The sequence below is a fragment of the Pectinophora gossypiella genome, chromosome 12 (genome assembly GCF_024362695.1).
Source record: "Pectinophora gossypiella chromosome 12, ilPecGoss1.1, whole genome shotgun sequence".
Lineage (NCBI taxonomy): Eukaryota > Metazoa > Arthropoda > Insecta > Lepidoptera > Gelechiidae > Pectinophora > Pectinophora gossypiella.
The window spans coordinates 1,852,261-1,872,934 of record NC_065415.1 but is presented as its reverse complement, the minus strand read 5'-3'; the positions used below and the strand labels follow the sequence as shown (position 1 = coordinate 1,872,934).

At 39.5% G+C, this 20,674-nt stretch overlaps 2 protein-coding genes across 3 annotated transcripts in view; one reads left to right on the top strand and one right to left on the bottom strand.

Moving 5' to 3' along the window:
- Positions 1 to 259: 259 nt before the first annotated feature.
- Positions 260 to 16,259, bottom strand: LOC126371439 (kinesin-like protein KIF20B). The gene is made up of 15 exons (XM_050016728.1): positions 15,810 to 16,259; positions 15,099 to 15,353; positions 14,502 to 14,630; positions 13,682 to 13,801; positions 13,068 to 13,218; positions 12,114 to 12,205; positions 11,278 to 11,378; positions 9,658 to 9,806; positions 8,414 to 8,540; positions 7,242 to 7,386; positions 6,360 to 6,461; positions 5,612 to 5,647; positions 4,563 to 4,647; positions 1,434 to 3,654; positions 260 to 665 (listed from the first exon to the last, which is right to left on the bottom strand). The coding sequence occupies exons 1-15, from the start codon at positions 16,161 to 16,163 to the stop codon at positions 524 to 526; spliced, it is 4,209 nt and encodes a 1,402-aa protein (XP_049872685.1). The 5' UTR covers positions 16,164 to 16,259; the 3' UTR covers positions 260 to 523.
- A 198-nt stretch (positions 16,260 to 16,457) lies between these two features.
- The window catches only part of LOC126371434 (adhesion G protein-coupled receptor A3), a 233,458-nt gene continuing 229,241 nt past the window's right edge, over positions 16,458 to 20,674 (top strand). For both annotated transcript variants that reach the window (XR_007567042.1, XM_050016717.1), the window contains exons 1-4: positions 16,458 to 16,934; positions 17,151 to 17,216; positions 17,448 to 17,663; positions 19,416 to 20,290. Coding sequence is in view for 1 of the 2 variants with exons in the window: in XM_050016717.1 (XP_049872674.1) it covers positions 16,705 to 16,934; positions 17,151 to 17,216; positions 17,448 to 17,663; positions 19,416 to 20,290 (1,387 nt within the window). In the remaining variant the exon portion in view is untranslated. The remainder of the gene's footprint in view (positions 16,935 to 17,150; positions 17,217 to 17,447; positions 17,664 to 19,415; positions 20,291 to 20,674) is intronic.

Genomic DNA, 20,674 nt, shown 5'->3' with positions numbered 1-20,674 from the left:
ATGTCTGTTACAAGTTAAATGAAGGCAAGTCTGTATAGGGCCATTTGTATTTATTTGGGGAACGTCACTCATTCCAAATATCAATAATAGGAATTAATGAATAAGGTAACCTTAGTATCTCGCCCATTTGTATTAAGAGGTCAGTATCATACAAAGTATTCTGTGGAGGTCTGTGATCTCACCCCAGTCTTCCTGCTTTTTCAAAAGTGTATAACCGTCTTGTAAAAATATTTTTGTGTATTTTAAAATAATAAAAAAGTCAGATTCGAATAACTTTAATGTCAATATCATAATCTAAATAATATAATCGATTATAAACATAATTATATTTATCAAGTTTGCTGTCCAGTTTAATTTTAGCATAATCCAGTTAGCTTTGTTCATTCTATGACCATGCACGTACACTTCAAAACCTTGTCGCATTAACTTATTTAGCAAACTAAATCTAAAGTCTCACTAAATATCAAATACGTTAATGTGATAGGGTTCTAATGATCGTGACAGTGCATTAATTAGGGTCAGTTTACAGCTTGCGGCGAGCTCTGGTGCGGTGGTAGGACGGCCGTGGTACCCGAATGCGCTCGTTGCTGTCGCCAGACTGTGCCATGGATTCTTCTAGAGGCTCCGCGCGAGGTGTGAATAGCTTTCTGCGGCTTCGCGTTACACTGGAATGAAATTAATATTAACATTGGTGCTAATTCCTGTAAACACCATCTAATTTTATTTTATCTGTCATTTTCTTATCCGCCGAAAATGGAAAGGGACAGGTAATCGACAAGCATAAAATTTATGGAACACACGTAATTTTAAGCACAAATCTAAAACAACCGTCTAAAAATTTTACATTGGCCCATAACCCGACAGAATTATGTTGGCAGCACACGTCAAACGGTTTGCATAATGGCGTTATTCATTAATTTACTCATTCTTCCTAAAATTAAGAGCTGTCAATCATCCGTTCCTTTCTTTTTGCGAATAAGAAAATGATAGGTATAACCTAAAGTAAAATTAAGAGGTGTCTGCAGGAATCGGGGCCATCGTATGGGTAAATACATTTACTAATTTCAATAAAAAAAAACGCTTTTGATTTGTAATTAGGATAAGAAAAAAGTTCCTCTCGTTCAGCGAGGACTTTTGACAGAAAGAAAACGAAGCAGGAGAAATAATTTTGTATGTACCTGATTATAAAATAGTGTTAGAGATCCTTGTTATTGTATAGACAAAATTTTTTGTCCAAAAGTTATAAGGTTTTTAGTTTTAGATGTTATAATAAAGTCAAGCGCTCTGGGCGCCACTCTAATCGCGTCAGATAGAGTACTGCGGGGCGGAAGGCAAGAGGAAAACTACTGCTTTATATTCCCCAAAAATGTTACACTGTCAAGAGCGTGGCTCTTAAATTAATCATGATGAATAAAGTCAGAAGAAATACATACCTCTTGGAAGGACAACTTTGTATCCCCAGCAAGGGTGGTAGATTTTCCGCTTCGTCGTTTTTTTCCGGCGATTCAATATCAGCTTTCATTTCTTTCGCTGGCGCTGGCATGTCCATAGTCACGTCGGAGAATTCCTTTTGCAGGTTTGCTATGTCTTTTAATTTATTATCACCGTCTTGGATTGTTTTCTGGGTTTCAACTGGATCGTCGTCTCCGTTTTTGCGTCGCCGCAACCGAAGATTTCGTTTAGGTTTTGCCTTACTCTCGCATCGCGCTTGAATCTCTAATAACACCTCATCTGAGGTATTAGCCGCCTTTTTGTCTGGAGCTTCTTCTCTTTTATCAATTTTAGTATCCTTTTTGTCAGTGGATTTATCTAGTTTATCAATTGTAGAATTTTTCTTGTCAATTGAAATATCTTTTTTATTGACGCCATTTTCTTTTTTGTCAACGGATTTATCTCCTTTGTCAACCGTAGGTTCTTTTTTGATAACAATCTCCTTTTTTTCAACAGATGTGTTGATTTTAATATGTCGCAAGTTATATTTAGGCTTTTCGACCTCCTTTTCTGCTTCAGTGGTTGTGTTGTAATGAGAAGTATTGGTTGAGACGAGTAGTTCAAACTCCGTTGCCCTGGGAGTTATGTCTTTATACATGTTTTCGAAGTCTTCTACAGTATTGTTGGAATTATTTTGTGATTCGGTCATGGTTTCTATTCCTTTAAATGCTAAAGAGGAATCGTTTTCTGGCTCTACCGAAAGTTTTTCTTGTTTTATTTTGACGTCAATAGTCTGTTTCCTACCAGACTTGTCTTTTAAAATCATATTTTCAATTGATTGACGCGTATGTTCTATTATCTCATTCGTGTTCTTTGTACAAATGTTTGTCTTCTCAATACACTTTTCAAAGATAGATATATTTTCATTCGGTTTCTGTGAGTCTTGTTTATTTGCGGCAGACGTAGCTAAATTTTCTTTCGATTTATTAGAAACATTAAGTCTCTCTTTTATACTTTTGTGTTGCGTCGTTTCTTTTACGATTTCTGTTTTAGTAGAGATTGTTACTTCTTCTTGATTGCTTTCTAGGATTGGAACAGTAGGTTTTTTAACAGATGCTGTTATTTCTTTAGTCTTATGTTCAGTTACGACTTGAGGAGATTCGAAAATATCAACCGAAAAATTTTTTTTAGGTAAAGTTACAGGTGCAGATGTTTTAATTTCTGCTTGTCTTGTAAAACTTTCGCCTAGTAATTTCTTTATAGTGCTCGGTTCGAAATTGTTGGTAACATCTTCTTTAACAATTGAAGGCGATCTGTCGTCATTATAATGTTTTATTTCATTAAGTTTCTTGTTTGTGCTTATATTGGCATCTATATTGTCGAAATATGTCTTATCTTTATTTAATTTTGGAATAAGACCATTGTCGTCGAAGAATTTTCGGTTTTCTTTCAAGATTTGAATATTGGGTAACTCACTGGAAGCAACAGGTTTGGTATCACTCTTCTTAGAAGCAATTTCTAGCTGCTCAAACTGTGCTAACGACAAATCACTTTCGTGGGTAGATTTCGTAGATTTTCCAAATAATCTGTTCACGATATTATCTGTAATCTTTTCAGTCATGTTGTTTATAGTTCGCTCTAAACTCTTTTCCAAGTTATTTTCGAAGTCTTCTTCCATTTCTTCAATAGACTGCCGGATTCGGTTCATCGATGTAAGAGCTTCAGAAATCTCTTCTGATACAGATTTTCGACTCGGTTTTTTATTATCATCATCTCTTACAACATAAGTGCCTCTGACAGCTGAAGCATTTACCTTTGCTTGTATATTATCATTAGATTGTCTTTCAACTTCAACAGTAGAATTGTTGAATTCGCTTACATTTGCACTGTCTCTTGCACCTATCGTATCAGTACTGTTACTTTCCTCGGAACAATAAGTGACGTCTTTCACTGTGTCATCATGTGATACATCTTTGAGTGTATCATTCTTGACACTTTCAACGTCATCATTGTCACTGGGTACGTCATTATTATCACTGTTTGCGTCTTCGTTGACAGTGCTGTCATTGACTAAGCTTTGCTGCAGCATTCTGGACCGGTTGATGTCTTCCTTCTTAAAGGTGGGTTCGAGGCTTTCATTATAGGGGTCTTCCTCCTCTTCACTATCAGTGTCAGTGACTGACATAACATCTTCTTTGTCTTGCTCTTCTTCTTCTGCCTTATCTGTAATCAAATTACACCGTAACAATTAAAAAATTAGAACGTTTGGTTGTACTATAAACGATGGTAATGTGTTTTTCTTGTCGGAAATGTTTAATTGTAAGCGAATAATCGCTCGATTACGTACGTAGTTAGGTACCTACTAATGTTGTACGTTGATGATTTTTATAATTGGCATTTCTTTTTTATTTTAAATTTGGCTTTGCATCTTAAAGTACAAAATGGGACGGAAAATAATAAAAAAAAACAGTTGGCTATCGTGTGGGTTGTGAGGTGAATTACCAACCTCATCAACTCTGGTGTTAGGGATATTATTGAGCCGCTAAAGGCCCCTGACATGGCTCATGTAACGACTACTTACATTATTAAGTAGTAACCGGGACCAACAGCTTAACGTGCCTTCCGAAGCACGGATCATCTCACTTTTTGGACAATCAGGTGATCGGCCTGTAATGACTTACCAAACTAGGGCTCACAAACTGATTTTTGTGATATGTCCCCACTGGGATTCGAACCCTAGACCTCCGGATCGTGAACCCAACGCTTAACCACTGGACCACGGAGGGCGTAAAAAAAAAACAGTAACTGTTCATGATTTTTCCGACAGGAAAATGAACTTAGAATCATGGGCTGAAAGTTTTCGTGCATTTGAACCTGTATGGAAGCAGCATGGTGTAGTATGCTGTATGCCGACTCCATTCGCTGGGAGGAGGCTTGAGTTTATGTTTTGTTTGATTTCAGACGGCCATTTGGTCTGATAGTGATTTTAAACATTTCGTCCATTAGGATCCCCTAACCCGATCCTAGGGGATCAAAGGGGATTCTGATGAACAGATGAGTTCACGAGGATCCCCTGGGGGGTCGGGTTAGGGGATCCCAGTGGACGAAATGATTTTAAATGTAATAATTACCGTCTCGTTCATCTATACAGGCGCGGAGATGTTGTACCTCCTCCTCCGCTCTCGCTCGAGCCAACTTCTCGGCAGTCAATTTTTCCTACAACAAGATATTCTGTTTAGAATACTTTAGGCATGCGCACTGATAATACACGGTGTTACAGACATCGTAACGAAAACTTTGAGGGATGATTCAAGCCATGATTTTGAGATGACATCACATGGGTATTTAACGGAAAATATTGTTATTTGACATTTGTTTGCATTGCGCACTTACTTTTATATGCGCAAATGTCAAATTGCAATATTGCTTTCTTAGATGAATTGCTTCGATGTTGCCATTTTAACCTCCCAGTTTTCACTTACACAGTTAACTCGACCATTATATACGGCGATACGGCTCACCACCTATAACGTTGGTCTAACAGAAAGCTCGGTGAGGTGTGGGTACTTAGTTCATCTTGCGATGGATGTACCTCTGACTAATGAAATTGGGATATGGTCGTGTGCTTATGTTGTTGTTATGTTTATTTAAATTTACATCCGGGTGAGAGCCTTCAGCGCTCCCCATTTGTCCGGCCAAGTAGTTAATGCCATCTGCGGCAAATCTACAATAAGTCACGTCAAAAAAAAAAAAAAATTAAATTTACAGGGTGTAAGTGACATCGTAACGAATACTGAGGGGGATGATTCAGGCCATTTTTCTGAGGTGACATCACAGGGGTAATTAACTGAAAATAATTAAAATAAACATAAAAATGGTCTGAATCATCCCCCTTAGTATTCGTTACGATGTCACTTACACCCTGTAAATTGAAATTAACATAACAACAACATAAGTACAGGGGTTCGAACTGGCGCACCCCGATTGAGTGTCAAGCCGGTGTACGGTCACAAGCATTAATTGTATACACTTTGGTACCATGTCACATTCACTTTTTTGACAAATTGAACTGTAAGTCTCACTAAATGTCAAATATGTTAGTGCGACAGGGTCCTAAAGTGGGTACATTATATTGCTCATGACTGTACAGGACCATAGTGACTGTAAATAAATAACTTACCTCTAAAACGGCGATTACTGTCATCAGTTCTGTAACCTGCGGATAGAATGGTTATTTTGTTAATAACATTGAAAATAGGAAAAATCGATAACTTTTTGCATTAACACTTTTATCGAGTTTGGGCTCATTTAATTTGTCCTGGTAAGCACTTTGGCGCTACATAATATCAGCGGTCTGAACATGGAGCCGTATGCAGTGAGCAGATGATGATGATATTTAGTCGTTTTGTAATGAGGCAAATGATTAACACAGTCTTCTTCTTCTTATCGGGTTGTGAGGTGGAATACCAACCTCATCAACTCTGGTGTCAGGGTTATGAAAGCCGCCAAAGGCCCCCTGACATGGGTCATGTAACGACTACATAGTTATATCAGTAAGTAGTAACCGGGAGAAACGGCTTAACGCTTCCGAAGCACGGATCATCTTACTTTCGGACAATCAGGTGGTCAGCTGGTAATGTCCTAACCAAACTAGGGTCGAGTTTGCACAGTGAGTTTTGTGCGAGTTCAGATGGTTCCGAACATTCCGATATAAAAAATAAACAAGCGGCAAAGAAAGAGGGTTGACAGATATGTCTGCCCGTGGAAAATCATGGATCTACCTACTCCACTCCAATCTCATCAGTCATCCCGTGATCATGGCACTTGCAACAGTGTCTAAATATCGGGAGTCTCATATCTTGAAATAGTTCAAACGCGGTAAGAACCCGTTATTATGTGTTTTAATTATGATTAACACAGTCACGTACTTTCTTGTGCAGCGATCGAGGTGTCTCAGCGTCTCCGGAGTTTCGCCTAGCGTCGCCCGCCGCCTTGAGTTTACTCTCATATTCTTCTTGCATTTCCTCCATCTAGGAATGTTATTTGATTAAAATCTTTTTAATTACCGAAACGGTGTGCTCTCGTGCCCTCACAGTGCGCGGGAGTTCACCGTGAAGATAGGCTACATAAGCCATCTTCGGGCGCATCAGCGTCGAGCCGACTAGGAGTCAAAGTGGTCGCCATGACCGAAATCGGTCGGAGATCATCAACATCACATGACAAAAAAAAAATTCAGCAGTGCCGTAAACAATGCTAAAATATATACAGGGTGTTAGTGAGATCGTAACGAAAACTTTGAGGGTTGATATTCCGTCGCAAAAGTGTGGAACTGAGTATAATTAAAAAAACACTAAAATTTTTATGATTTTTCCGACAGGAAATTCTTCCTCCTCATTATTCGTTACAGTGTGACTAAAACCCATACCTACTTGTATGGCTACCCGTACGTACTTATACGGGGTGTAAGTGAGATCGTAACGAGTGCTGCGAGGGGTGATTCAGCTCATTATTCTGAGTTAATATCAAGTAGATATTTCCATGGAAAAAGTATTGAATTAAAAATAATTTTAACAAACTAAAAAAGAAACCATGAATTTTGCGAAGAAAAATTTCCCTTGTTATTAACTCAGATTCATGGTCTGAATCATCCCTCTCAGTATTCGTTACGATGTCACTAACACCCTGCATAAAAAAATAAGCTTAAATATGAAATGAATGCTATAAAAATAAATAAAAAAAGTTTCGTGTTATGTTTAAAAGAATGCAGTGCCTGCCAATGTTTGCCTGTCCGGAATGTGTTATCCACTAACCTCAGCTCGTAAGGACTGCATCTGAGATTCGTAGTACTGGCGGGTCATGTCCTTCGCTTCCTCGACGATTTCGAACATCGTCTTCGCTACCTCCTGCTGTTTCTCCTCCATCGCTTCCAGCAATTCCTTGTTGCGGGTTTGAGCTCTGACAATTCGTAAATAAATTGTTTTAGTACTAGATAATGATATATCTACTGATTTCCACATTTAGCCGAAGCCGTATTTTCGCTTCTTAGCTGGGTCGCGAATAAAGACAAAAATGCGTTGAGTGTACGTATATTCCTGTTAACGTAGCATGATTGGAATGACAGCAGGACAGAGATATAGAACATCGCCAAGAGCGAAAAAGACGATAGATATGTCTCTTTCGCACTAACAGTATGTATACTGTAAATGACGAAAAAGACGGAGATATATGTCACTCTAATCTTGCTTCGTCAAATAGGTAGATACAGGCTCCGCCTAGTTTGGGAACCTCTGTTCATTTTGTTAAACTTACAATGTATCCTACCTCAATCATATTATGCCTTCTTTCTTTTTGTATTATTTCTGTGGGACTGTCGAGGATCTTATGCATTTCTTGGTGGAGTGTGACCGGAACAAACAGATTAGAAGGAAATTATTCCACTAAAATCTACATGGAGGAGAGATTGGGTGCCTCTTGGCAGATCCAGTGTCTGTAGCGGCAAGGCTTGTATATAAATACTGTACTGTGTTTCTTAGGAATAACAATCCCTGAATAGCATGGTGTAGTGCTGTAATGGTGTTCTTTTGTAAATTGATGATTTGATCATCATTAAACGCTCTAAACTATGAGGCTGGCATAACCACCAAGAGTGGCTCAAGCCTCGAAAAAAATATATATAAAAAAAATGTTTCTGACCTAACCAAACATATTTTTTTCTTTTTTTTTTGAGAGATACTGTATCAACTCTCACGATTTATATTGATGATGTTTTGTATAATATGATTATCATGTACTCAGCGGTGAAGGAAAACATCGTGAGGAAACCCACCCGAGAAATGTTTTTCGGAGGTATGTGACCTGACCTGTATTGGACTGGTTTTCCCTTCGCGGGTTGGGCTTCTGTAAAAACATCGGACTTGTCAAATCTTCAGGTTAGGTAAGCGGGCCCTGTGAAAGACGGGATAATGCTAGGTAGATGACTCACTGTATCAACTCGAAGTGTAGCCTTTCGTTGTCTGATCGTAGCTTCAAGATCTCTGCATTGGTATCTATAGTCGAGTTGAATGTGGCTGTGCTTTCTAGTGTTGATTCCGCTATGGTCTGGTTCACCTCTGTGGTGGAAACATTTGTATTTATAATCATTACTCTCATAATTAAAACACATAACGGGTTCTTACCGCGTTTAAATCAGGGATATGAGACTCCCGATATTTCGACACTGTTTCAAGTGCCATGATCACGGGATGACTGACGAGGTTGGAGTAAAAAAAAAAACAATAAAACAATGTATCATTACTCTCTACGGAAGAAAGAGAAATCATGTGTTGTCTCTGTATTCAAATTATACTGTGTAACCAAGTATACAGGGTCAGTGACTCCGTACCGAATACTGATGATTCAGCTCATGATTTGTAAATTCATTTTCTTTTTTGTTTTTTTTTTTAAATTACTTTAAAGTATTTAAGAAACTTTTGCGACGGAAAACTCCTTTTGATATTAACTCAGAGTCATGAGCTGAATCATGCCCGTCGATATTCGTTACAGTGACACTAACACCCTGTTTTTCATTTTATATGAACTGAGAACGTCTAGAGCCCTGTGTCGAGGTTTTCTTGAATCTATTTTTCCTTTGCTATACTGGTTGTGAGAAGCTGCAGCAGTTTTAGGTGTATGAGAAAAAGAAAAATATATTTATGTAATAATTGACGATTCAAAGTGTAACTATGTGTGAACTATGTTTGTGGGGTAGCTACGGAGTGGTAGGTCGTCACAGCTGATTTTATTATACAGGGTGTTAGTGACATCGTAACGAATACTTTGAGGGATGATTCAGACCATGATTCTGAGTTGATATGGAGTGGAATTTTCCGTCGCAAAAGTTTAGAAATGAAAACAATAAACGGAAAATTCCACTTGATATTAACTCAGAATCGTGGTCTGAATCATACATACATACATAAACTCACGCCCGTAATCAAAGACAACTTGCAGCCACTGTTGATACGATGTCGTAAGCTGGATATGATGAACCTTATGGTGATAAGGGATCAGCCTATCATAACATTAGTCCATCACGTTAGAGGACACAATCCCTCTTCGGTTTTTACGACATGCCCGGGAAGACAAGCAGCTGAACGCGTTCTATGTTTAAATTTTTAATTTAAGGTCTGAATCATCCCCCTCAGTATTCGTTACGATGTCACTAGCACCCTGTAAGAGAATACTCACGTATGTCTTTAGCGACGGCGGCCAGCTGCAGCACGTGGCGGGTCTCGTGCGCGTACTCGGGCGCCGGGTTGAGCGTCACCACCATGCTCACGGCCTCGCCGCGCGCGCCCGACAGCCCCGCGCCCAGCAGGCGGGTTAACTTCGACTCCCTGCGTTGGCGATAACATTGGAAATGGCATTATATAATCATTTTGTGAAGGAAATAGGGTCACGACCTCCGTGGTCCAGTGGTTGAGCGTTGGGCTCACGATCCTGGGTTCGATTCCCGGTGCAGCCATATAACAAAAACAAAATAATAAAAAAAATAAAAGAAAAATAGGCGAAAAATAGAAAAAATATAGAGAAATATAGATAGGTGGGAAATAGGCGTGAGTTTATGTATGTATGTGTATGTACATATCACAAAAATTACTTTGTTGTCCCTAGTTTGATCAGGACATTACAGGCTGATCACCTGATTCCTGATACAGGCTGATCGCTTCGGAAGCCACGTTAAGCCGTTGGTCCCGGTTACTACTTACTGATGTAAGTTAATGTAAATATATAAGAAATTTCCCCAAAGCCATTTTAATAGGTTAAGCTTAGTGTTTTGGTAGGTTTAGTTAAATTGATTTTTACTTTTCAATGACATGGTATCTTAAGTACATAATTATTATTTTGTTTTCCTAATTATCAATGCTGCTGTTATTGTGACTTGTTTTAGTTAACAAATAGTTAAAGTTTTTAGTAGTTAGTTAAGTAGATACATATATGTGGATTTTTTTATTAGCATTTAGTTTCATATAGTAGGCTCCATACCCCCTCCGGTTGATTGAGGGGAGGCCTGTGCCCAGCAGTGGGACGTATGTAGGCTATTTATGTTTATGTTATGTTGTAGTAGGCTGAGCTGTAGGCCATCTAAGGGGTCCACAGGTGGCGGATAGTGGAACGGCCATCAGATATGATGGTTAGCTGCGAATATAAAAATAAACAGTCCCCGACCAAACAGCGACAGGATTAGCAGAACGTAGTGGGTAGCTCACTGGGACGGGCTAACCTATAAAATGCTACTTAGGTTCTATGACGATCTTGTGACGTAGCAAGTAGGCGCCGCTACTTCAAAAGCGCACCCCTGATGCCGGGCAGCAGCGGTATCAGTACTGGTTGGAGGCCGAGGAAATGGATTCTGGTAGGGCTCTAGCTAGAACATCACCGATTGAGGAATTGGTCGGTGTACTGCGGAACGGAAGGCGATTGGGGCAACCACCGTTCTACACGCCCTATCTATGGAGTAATGGCGATTACTCCACCGACAAGAGCGCAGCTCTTAAATAAAGAGACAGAGGTAGTTTCATATAGTGTTATCTATTTGCGCTATTTTGCTGCAAATTTCCCTAAAAATAAATAAAACGTTGAACATTACTAGAGATTTTATTTTTACTCTACCACCCTACATGTACAGACATGAGCAATATAATGTACTTTAAGAACTTTAGGACTCTGTCGCACTAACATATTTGACATTTAGTGAGACTTACAGTTCAATTTGTCAAAAAAGTTAATGTGACATGGTACCAAAGGTAAGTGTATACATATTAATGCTCGTGACCGTATGTATATTTGAATAGAAATAAAACCTACCTGTAAGGCACTAGGGTGGCATCCACCTTCTTCTGCTTACGTCGTAACATGTGCAGGCAACGTTCTAACACGTGGAGCGACGAATTGATGGACCGAGATTCCTGGACGATAAATAAAAACTATTAGAAAAAAAATATATATGTATTGTTATTTATTTATTATAACAATTATATGTGTTATATTAATACCTATGTAGTTTATGTACTCGTAAGTGTATCTATCTTTGTACTTTATTTTTATACGTACAAGTATTCTTGTTGTGCGCGACGACTACAGCGAAATTGTCGAAAATATAGTCCTTAAAATTTGAATCATCCCCTTAGTATTTGTTACGGTGTCACTAACACCCATACGGACTTGTACGTACGTTGACTACTTGTACGGGATGTAAGTGACAACGTAACGAATACTGAGGGGGATGATTCAGCTCATTATTATTTGTTAATATCAAGTGGAATTAAAAAAAATATATAAGAAATTGACCCAGAGCTATTTTAATAGGTTAAGCTTATAGTGTTTTGGTAGGTTTAATTAATTTGTTTTTTACTTTTCAATGTCATGGTATTTAAGTACATAATTATAATTTTGTTTTTCCTAATTATCAATTCTGCTGTTATTGTGACTTGTTTCTGTTAACAAATAGTTAAAGTTTTTAGTAGTTAGTTAAGTAGATACATATATGTGGATTATTTTTGTTAGCATTTAGTTTCATATAGTATGCTCCATACCCCCTTCGGTCGATTGAGGGGAAGCCTGTGCCCAGCAGTGGAACGTATATAGGCTGTTTATGTATGTTATGTTATGTAATGGTATAGATTGAGAGTCGGACATCAAACCTGCATTCTGGCGCCCGTGTTCCGCGTGTGTCGCGCGCGCTCACAGCCGGCCAGATCACACAGTCGCACGCATGACGACCGTACGCCGTCATCTGTAAAATACATAATAATATTCTAACATAAATACATGAGCAATATCATGTACCCACTTTACAACCTTGTCGCATTATCATATTTGACATTTAATGAGATATACGATTTAATTTGTCAAAAAAGTTAATATGACATGGTTTCAAAGTGTATACATGTTAGTACTCGTGACCGTACATACATAAACTCACGCCTTTTACCCACCGGGGTAAGCAGAGACTATAGAATTCCATTTGCTTCGATCCTGACACACTTCTCTTACTAATATAAATATACTACTAATACTATAAATGCTATATATACGCCCATACGATTGAAGACTAAAGTAAGACTGAGAGGGGGCGGGGGGCGGGCGGGGGGTGGGGGGTCTGTGAGGTAAACTTAGCTCAGCCACTGGTGGCGTTCTATACGTAGTATTATTCCTTATTCTATGGAGCTGAATTTAGATAGAGTATGTACTTACCCTTGGATTGAACACTTCCGATTGAACCTTCGAAAGACGAGAATGGAGAATGCTACACCGACAAGAACGTGGCTCTTCAATTAGTGATGATGTACTTACCAGAGGAGCTCGGTGGCGCAGCGGTAAACGCGCTCGGTCTGCGATTGTTGAAGTTAAGCAACTTTCGCAAAGGCCGGTCATAGGATGGGTGACCACAAAAAAAAGGTTTTCATCTCGAGCTCCTCCGTGCTTCGGAACGCACGTTAAGCGGTTGGTCCCGGCTGCATTAGCAGTCGTTAATAACCACCAATCCGCACTGGGCCCGCGTGGTGGTTTAAGGCCCGATCTCTCTATCCATCTATAGGGAAGGCCCGTGCCCCAGCAGTGGGGACGTTAATGGGCTGGTGATGATGATGACTTACCAGTCTCGGTGAGCATGGTGATGGTGAAGATGCAGTGCGAGCGCGAGGAGTTGGCGTGGACGCCGGTGGCGGCCACCTGCAGGTTGTGCTTCCCCGCCACCAGCACGTCGTAGGCCTCCTCGCCGGTGCGGACGAACGCTTGCGTCGCGCCCTGAAGGGTTTATTCACGTTTGTTCTCTATTAGGTTTCCCAATAATAGAAATATCACAAATGAGTGTTTCAATAATCTCTAATGAGGGTGTGAACGCTTGACTTTCACTTTGAGGTCGCAGGTTCAAATCCAGCACAGGCCCTAGTGTCGAATTTGTTTTCAAATTCATGTTTGGATCGTAAATGACGTGCTCAGCAGTGAAGGAAAACATCGTGAGGAAACCCTCATTCCAGAGAAATGCATTTTCGGAGGTATGTTACCTAACCTGTATTAGGCTGGTTTTCCCTATGCGGGTTGGAAGGTCAGACAGGCAGTCGCTTCTGTAAAAATCCGGACCTGTCAAATCTTCAGGTCAGGTATGCGGACCTCGTGAAAAATGGTAGGGAGATGATGACGGGTGTATAAGAAAGAATCTGCTATTGGTTTAGTATAAAAAAATATGTCTCAATTAAAATGTAGGCACCTTGACATAAACATTGCCCGTAGAATCCTCTCTGATGCGCAACTTTGACGTCGCCTTGCTTCGATCGCTGTTTGACAACAAGTCGTATATAGCCTCGTTATAGATCTCCACAAATGATACCTGTAACAATAACTTTATTATAGGCGACACAGAAGTGAGAGGGCCGATTTACCACCTGTACCATCTAATAACCCTCAACTACAATGCCAGTCGTGCGGCCGCTACTGTCGCTCTCGCATCGGACTTTACAGCCATTTTAAAAGCTGCCACAGAAACGCTGTTTGGATCATCTGATAAAGATGTAAAGTCCTGAGATGATGATATATAGAGGCTATATGTGGGTTAGGTCATGAGTGAGTCACCTTTTTGAGGTGACTGACTCACTCACTCATGACGAAATCTCAGAAACTGCAAGTGCTGGGGGCCTCAAATTTTGCATGGGGGTTCCTTTTAGGATGTAGGTGTTCACTAAGACGGGGTCTTGCGATATTCAACCCTTAAGGCGATAAAAAAAGGACCAGCAAGGTTTAAAAATGCTCACCATACTAAGATCTTGCTAAATTCAAATCCTAAAGGGGCTGCTACTCCGTTTTTTTTGGGTTAAAAATCGAATTAGTAAAAAAAAAGCATTTATTTCAGTCGATGCGAACAGCATGGTGCAGTGCTGTAATAGTGTTCTTTTGTTAAGTGATGATTTGATCATCATTAAACACTCTAAACTATGAGGCTGGCGTAACCACCAAGAGTTCTCAAGCCTCTATAAAAATTAGATAAAAAAAAGCCTGTTGTCTACAATTTTCAGTCCATAGTGTTTACATACCCAGACATAATATCTAGTCCTATTAGAGAGGTCGAAGGTGCTGGTTGTGAGGTCACTCCGCAGCTGAGCTGACATCCGCCGGTACTTGTCACGCAACGGCGCGGATACTTGACGCAGGCGCTTCACAAACTGTCGAGGACATACAAACTTTATGGAATATGCTATTTTAATAATAATAATAAAAAAGTTTATTTAGGTAAAACCTACGACACACATATACATTTACACATATAAATTAATACAACAACAACTATTTTTACTTATTCAAATCACATACTTTCAGTCTGCAGTAATCCACATACAGGTATCCCACAAGGCATTCCAACAATGGGCGCCCCATATCTAACATGCCATTAACTGCATAGCAAAAAACAAAAGCTTATGGTTGTGAGAAAAAATTTTTTCATGAAACATCAAAACGAAAAGTTCCTTTGTGTGAAAATAATAAACATACAAACATAAACAGCCTATACAAGTCCCATTGCTGGGCACAGACCTCCCCTCAATCAACAATATTAATAATAAAACAATAGGTACTTGAAACTACTTCTGTGTTACTCAGAAATAGTCCTTCAATAAAACCAAAATCTTATGAACCTGCAGTTCAAACTCCTGGTCATAGTACTCAAGTTTCTCAGCTCCTCCATCGAAAGGCTTGTAGATTGGTTGCTGAGCAGCATCCACTACCCGGAAGACATACTCCAGTGACCGTGGCACCAACCCTGGAGCCTGCACGGTACCCATCAGTGTGTATGTCTTGCCGGAGCCCGATGCTCCATACGTGAGCAGGGTGAAGTTGTGACCATCCGGCAGCTTTTTCAAGTTGTCTTTCACTACATGTTCGAATATTTCCTGAAAGTCAATGATGGTATCAAATCTTAGATAAATAAAAACACTTACTAATAACTAACACATACATATAAAAACTCACGCCTATTTCACACCGGAGCAGATGCTATGGAATTCTATTTGTTTCAATTTGTTTGTAATAACTTAATACAATCATCCTGTCAGCCTTTGCCCGAAGGCATACTGATTGGTTATCGTAGATGGTACATTAAGGAAAAACTTTAAAATGTAACTTCTATGTCTAATAAAAGGCTATAAATATAATAAAAAATAATTTACATATTTAAATTTTGTTTATGGGTTTGGTAAATAATTAAGGAAGTCACTAATAAAATTAGTTAGGTACTGGTTATGCATCCGTTCTTATGAGAAGCACACAAACATGTTTGTAAGTAATAAGTAAAAACAAAGTGAAAGTAAGGTCAAGTTCAAGGACTTTAGAGTTTGTAAACTACTTACTTTCTGACTGGACCCAGACCCAAATATATGGGAAAAGGTATACATTTTGGAGACATTGTGTTGTGTACGCCGTCCATGGCCCACGGGCGCCGTATCCACCGAGGTTATAAGACATCGATCAGACTTCACCTCATACAGGTTATTCCTCACGTTACACGGCTTCAATCTTAAGTAAACCTGGAGCCATTCAGGCTCTTCGCTCTCTGAGTCCTCATCAAACAACTCCAATAAGTTTGTGCCTTTTTGAGGGCGAGGTCTCATGAAAGGATTCAATATCAACGGTGGTCGAGGTTCAATGAACGAAGGAATATCACGCTTCGATTGATCACTGTCCGAACATCGTTGGTCACTCATTTTCTGTTCAAACTCAAGGTGAACACAATACAGATAGATGAATTAAAAATAATTTTGTTCACAAGCAAAACAAACGGCAACGGCTTCAACATTTGATTTTTGAAATTCTTTGGTAATGTTGGCCAGCATGAGTGTCAAACTATAAAGTTACCTACTCAATATACAATAATCTGCCAAATTTCCGGAAAACATCGTTTTCCAGAAAGCGGTTTACCGGTAAATTGAATTTTACGTCCATGCGTAAACACGATACATTCATTCAGTCATTCATTCAATCAATCAGTCAATTTACAAATGTCGGATGTGTTGCACTTTGCGTTTCCACTATTGTTTATTTTTATAATTACACGAAATTAAAACTGTGCCAAGGCAAAATGTGTGGCTTTTAGTCCTGCCAATAATTAGTAGTCGATTGTGCATTTTATTTGTGGGTTTATTCAGACATGTCATTGATGAAAGTGAAGAATTTGTGAAAATGTGATAATAATTTGTATTTGGCTTTGTGCCATTGGATTTATTGGAGTTTTTGTGTGAGAAGGTCATGATGTGGGGGTTTGGAGTCGTTGTGGTGTTGGTGTTTGTGGTGCAGGGGGGTTTGGGGATGTGCCCATCGTTGTGTACTTGTAGGACGAATAAGGCTGATGGGGCGGCATCGGAGCCCCTGACTGGGGAGTTTCTGAAGCTCAAGTGCGGCGGGAGCCCCACTCAGATCACGGAGCTGAAAGAAATAGACCTAAGCAACCAGCACTTGTGGGCAGTTGTTGTCAGCCTGTAAGTGCTATTTCATGTTTTCGCGCTGATGTCGCGAGCTGATATTCCTTGATGTTCGCTGATAGATAGATCTTGTTGAGATAACTAATTGTGTTTGCTTGTATTTAAACATTACCTAAATGTTTATTGTTTACCTATTAATAGAAACCATGAAAATACCAATAACATTTTTGCTATACCATTTCAGTTACATTTAAATTATTTTTTAATTTACAGGAATTTGTCTGGAAATGCGATATCAACATTGTCAAGAGATTTGCACTTACCAATATTGCAAAAACTGTAAGTTATTTTATTAAATATTTTCTTAATAACTTTCCAGAGTTGGTCACAGCTTGGTTGTTGGCAACTTGTGGCTTTGTCTCACTCCATAGTGATTGCGACTTTGTGTCTTCAAACAATAAGTAGCTACTTTGTATCTATCAAAAATGGAATGATAACACAGATTACAAACAATATTACAAATGTAAAAAAAAAAAACAAAATTGTTATTATCCTCATTCTTAATTTCAGAGATCTAAGCAGAAATCAAATAACTCTCATAGAGTCTGATGCATTCTACAACATGACGTCGTTACAGCGGCTAGACCTGTCATACAATCAGATAAGCAATGTCTACAAGGATATATTCAAAAGTCTCGTTAACTTGGAGCGGTTGAACCTAGCCCAGAATCATATATCTGTGCTTGCTACCGGCACATTTGATTATCTCGTTGGATTGACACATTTGTAAGTACTATTTTCCTACCTGCTATGCTATTACTATGGGTAGTATTTATAACCAAATCACAGCTTTGAGACTGCCCTCAAGATCATGCCAATGTGACAGTTCTTATAGAAAAACAGGAACTTGAGCATGATCATGAGGGCAGTCTCAGCTGAGATTAGTTTATTAATACCCTATGAATGATTTCTTTTTATGGGAAAACTCGTTTTTTTATAATGACACCATCATCAGTCTGTCTCATACCTAGACTAAGGTCTCGACCTTCTCTCTCCACCATACACATTTTGTGTTGAAATTATTAAAATTTGTTATTTATTTTATGATTTTGTAATTTCATACATTAAGGTATATATATTATATTATTATATAATAACTACACAGATATTATAGGTAACAATTCACTCATCTTAGTCATAATTGTAAAATTTACGAAAATATATTTATAAAAAATAATATGCAATTATGATGTTGTACCGAATGGATGAGTAAATTATTAAATTTTAATACTAGACAATGAATGTATGCTACTACTGATGATGTTATCTGTTATTTGTTTATTTAAACTGTAGCTATATGTAAAGTTTATAAATAGGTAGGTACCATATTTGTTTTCAGTCCTCGCGGCACGGCAACCGAGCCGCGCGCTCCGCGATATGTCGAGTGCTTTGACTAATAGCCATACGACGTATATCTACGTAGGTAGCACTCGCTGCGTCTATTGGTCGAAACTCTCGAAACCATCGCTATAATTCGCTGTGCCTGGTAAAAATCATGGCTGTATAAAAAACTATTTAATCATTTTGCTTATGTAAACTATAAGTTTGCATAAACATTGTGAGATATCGTGAATTCTTTGAAAGAGATAGCGAGAGTAGAAATTCTGTCTACACCATTGACATAAGTATCATTTCAGCCGGGTCTACATGACAACCGTGGCACGGGCGACGCGTATTATATTGAGCGCTTCGACCAATAGCTGTTTGACGTCCATCTATGTAGATAGCATTCGTATCGTTTATTGGTTCAAGTGCTCGATATAAACAGCGGCGCGCACGGCTCGGGTGTCATGCAGCCCCCGGCTGAAATGATACTTATGTCAATGGTGTGGATATGTATCTTTTATGTTTCGTCCTTTTCAGTGACTACTTTTTACGTAGCCAGGTTTTAAAGCTGGTGTTAAACATACTTTATGTAAAAAAAGCTTATTATAAGATTAATGATTACCTAAATGATAAAAATGCCTGGTATTAAATGTGTTTTTCCAGTTATTGAATGACTAGTAATGTACACCCACATTATGAGGAGCACGGTGGCGCAGCGGTTAACGCGCTCGGTCTGCGATTGTTGAAGTAAAGCAACTTTCGCAGAGGCCGGTCATAGGATGGGTGACCACAAAGAAAAAAAAAGTTTCCTCCGTGCTTCGGAAGGCACGTTAAGCCGTTGGTCCCGGCTGCATTAGCAGTCGTTAATAACCATCAATCCGCACTGGGCCCGCGTGATGGTTTAAGGCCCGATCTCCGTATCCGAAGGAAGGAAGGCCCGTGCCCCAGCAGTGGGGACGTTAATGGGCTGATGATGATGTACACCCACATGGATTTAAAAGATGTGTTGCTGTTGGATTTTCTTGCCATATCTTCCCCTCAGCCATAACACCGTGCGAAATGACGTAGATTCAAAAATTAGCTTTCAACAATAGATGATTCTGATTTACGTTATCGTGTTAATGATTTAATTCAAACATTCTCCTTTTACAGAGACCTCACTGGCAACCCGCTGATCTGCGATTGTGACCTACTCTGGGTGGGGGACTGGGCTAGGAATACCAGCGTCAAACTGGGGAACCTAAAGTGCGCCTTCCCAGAGAACATGGTGGGCAAACCAGTTCGCAAACTGAAAATATTCCTAGACCTGTCTACTTGTGGCAGCGTTCTCCCATCAAACAGCTTGATAGTCAAACCGTCACAAGACCAAGTGGTTTTCGAAGGGGATACTTTAACACTATCTTGCAACGCCCCTTTCGCGTCTGTGGCAGCTAAATACGAGCTGAAATGGCTGCATCCAATGCTGGAAGTCTGTGACGTCAACGTGACAAATACCGACATGCAAGAAGAGGGTTTAGCCGAGACAACGGTATACTTTCCTAACATAACCAACCACCACACGGGGAACTGGACTTGTATGTACAGCGACCAGAATCATATACGGCATAACTACTCTGTAGAGGTCTTGGTTTTGTCGAATAAGACACAGTATTGCCCGACAAATTACTCGATAAACAATAAAGGACTGTATTCCTGGCCACAATTACTTGTGAATCACACGGCTGTGGTGCCATGTAGAAGCGGAGAAGGGTCAGCCTATAGATACTGCAAAGCGAATTCTACTTGGGGACCGATGAACACCACAGAATGTTCTTATATCAGCAATGTGACGAAGTTGCTACAGCAATTTGCTCTTTTAAACGTCAGTTTGGTGCAGTATTCAGCGCTGAATGCAACGGAGAGACTCGCAATGCTTATTCAAGAGAAGACATATCCCATAGCAGAGATAACTGATCCTGACGACGTCATGTTTATAGCAGACGCTATACAAAACTATATGCAGTATATCGGTGAAGAGAGAGACTTAGGTAAGCTTGAAAATTGCTGCTACTGCCTGTGTTTACCAATATTTCTTTACATATTCGAATTCAGAGGAACATTCATAGTTACAGTATCAATTATGGATTTCAAATACACATAACACATGTACACGGCCTCCGTGGTCCAGTGCTTGAGCGTTGGGCTCACGATCCGGAAGCTCCGGGTTCGAATCCCCGAAAAGTAAGATGATCCGTCGGAAGGCACGTTCAGCCGTTGGTCCCGGTTACTACTTACTGATTTAAGATGTGGGCGTTATATGAGTCATGCCAGGGGCCTTTGGCGGCTCAATAATAACCCTGTCACCAGGTTTAATGAGGTTGGTTATCCACTACAGCCCACTCGATAAGTATACGTTGTAGCAGAGTACAAAC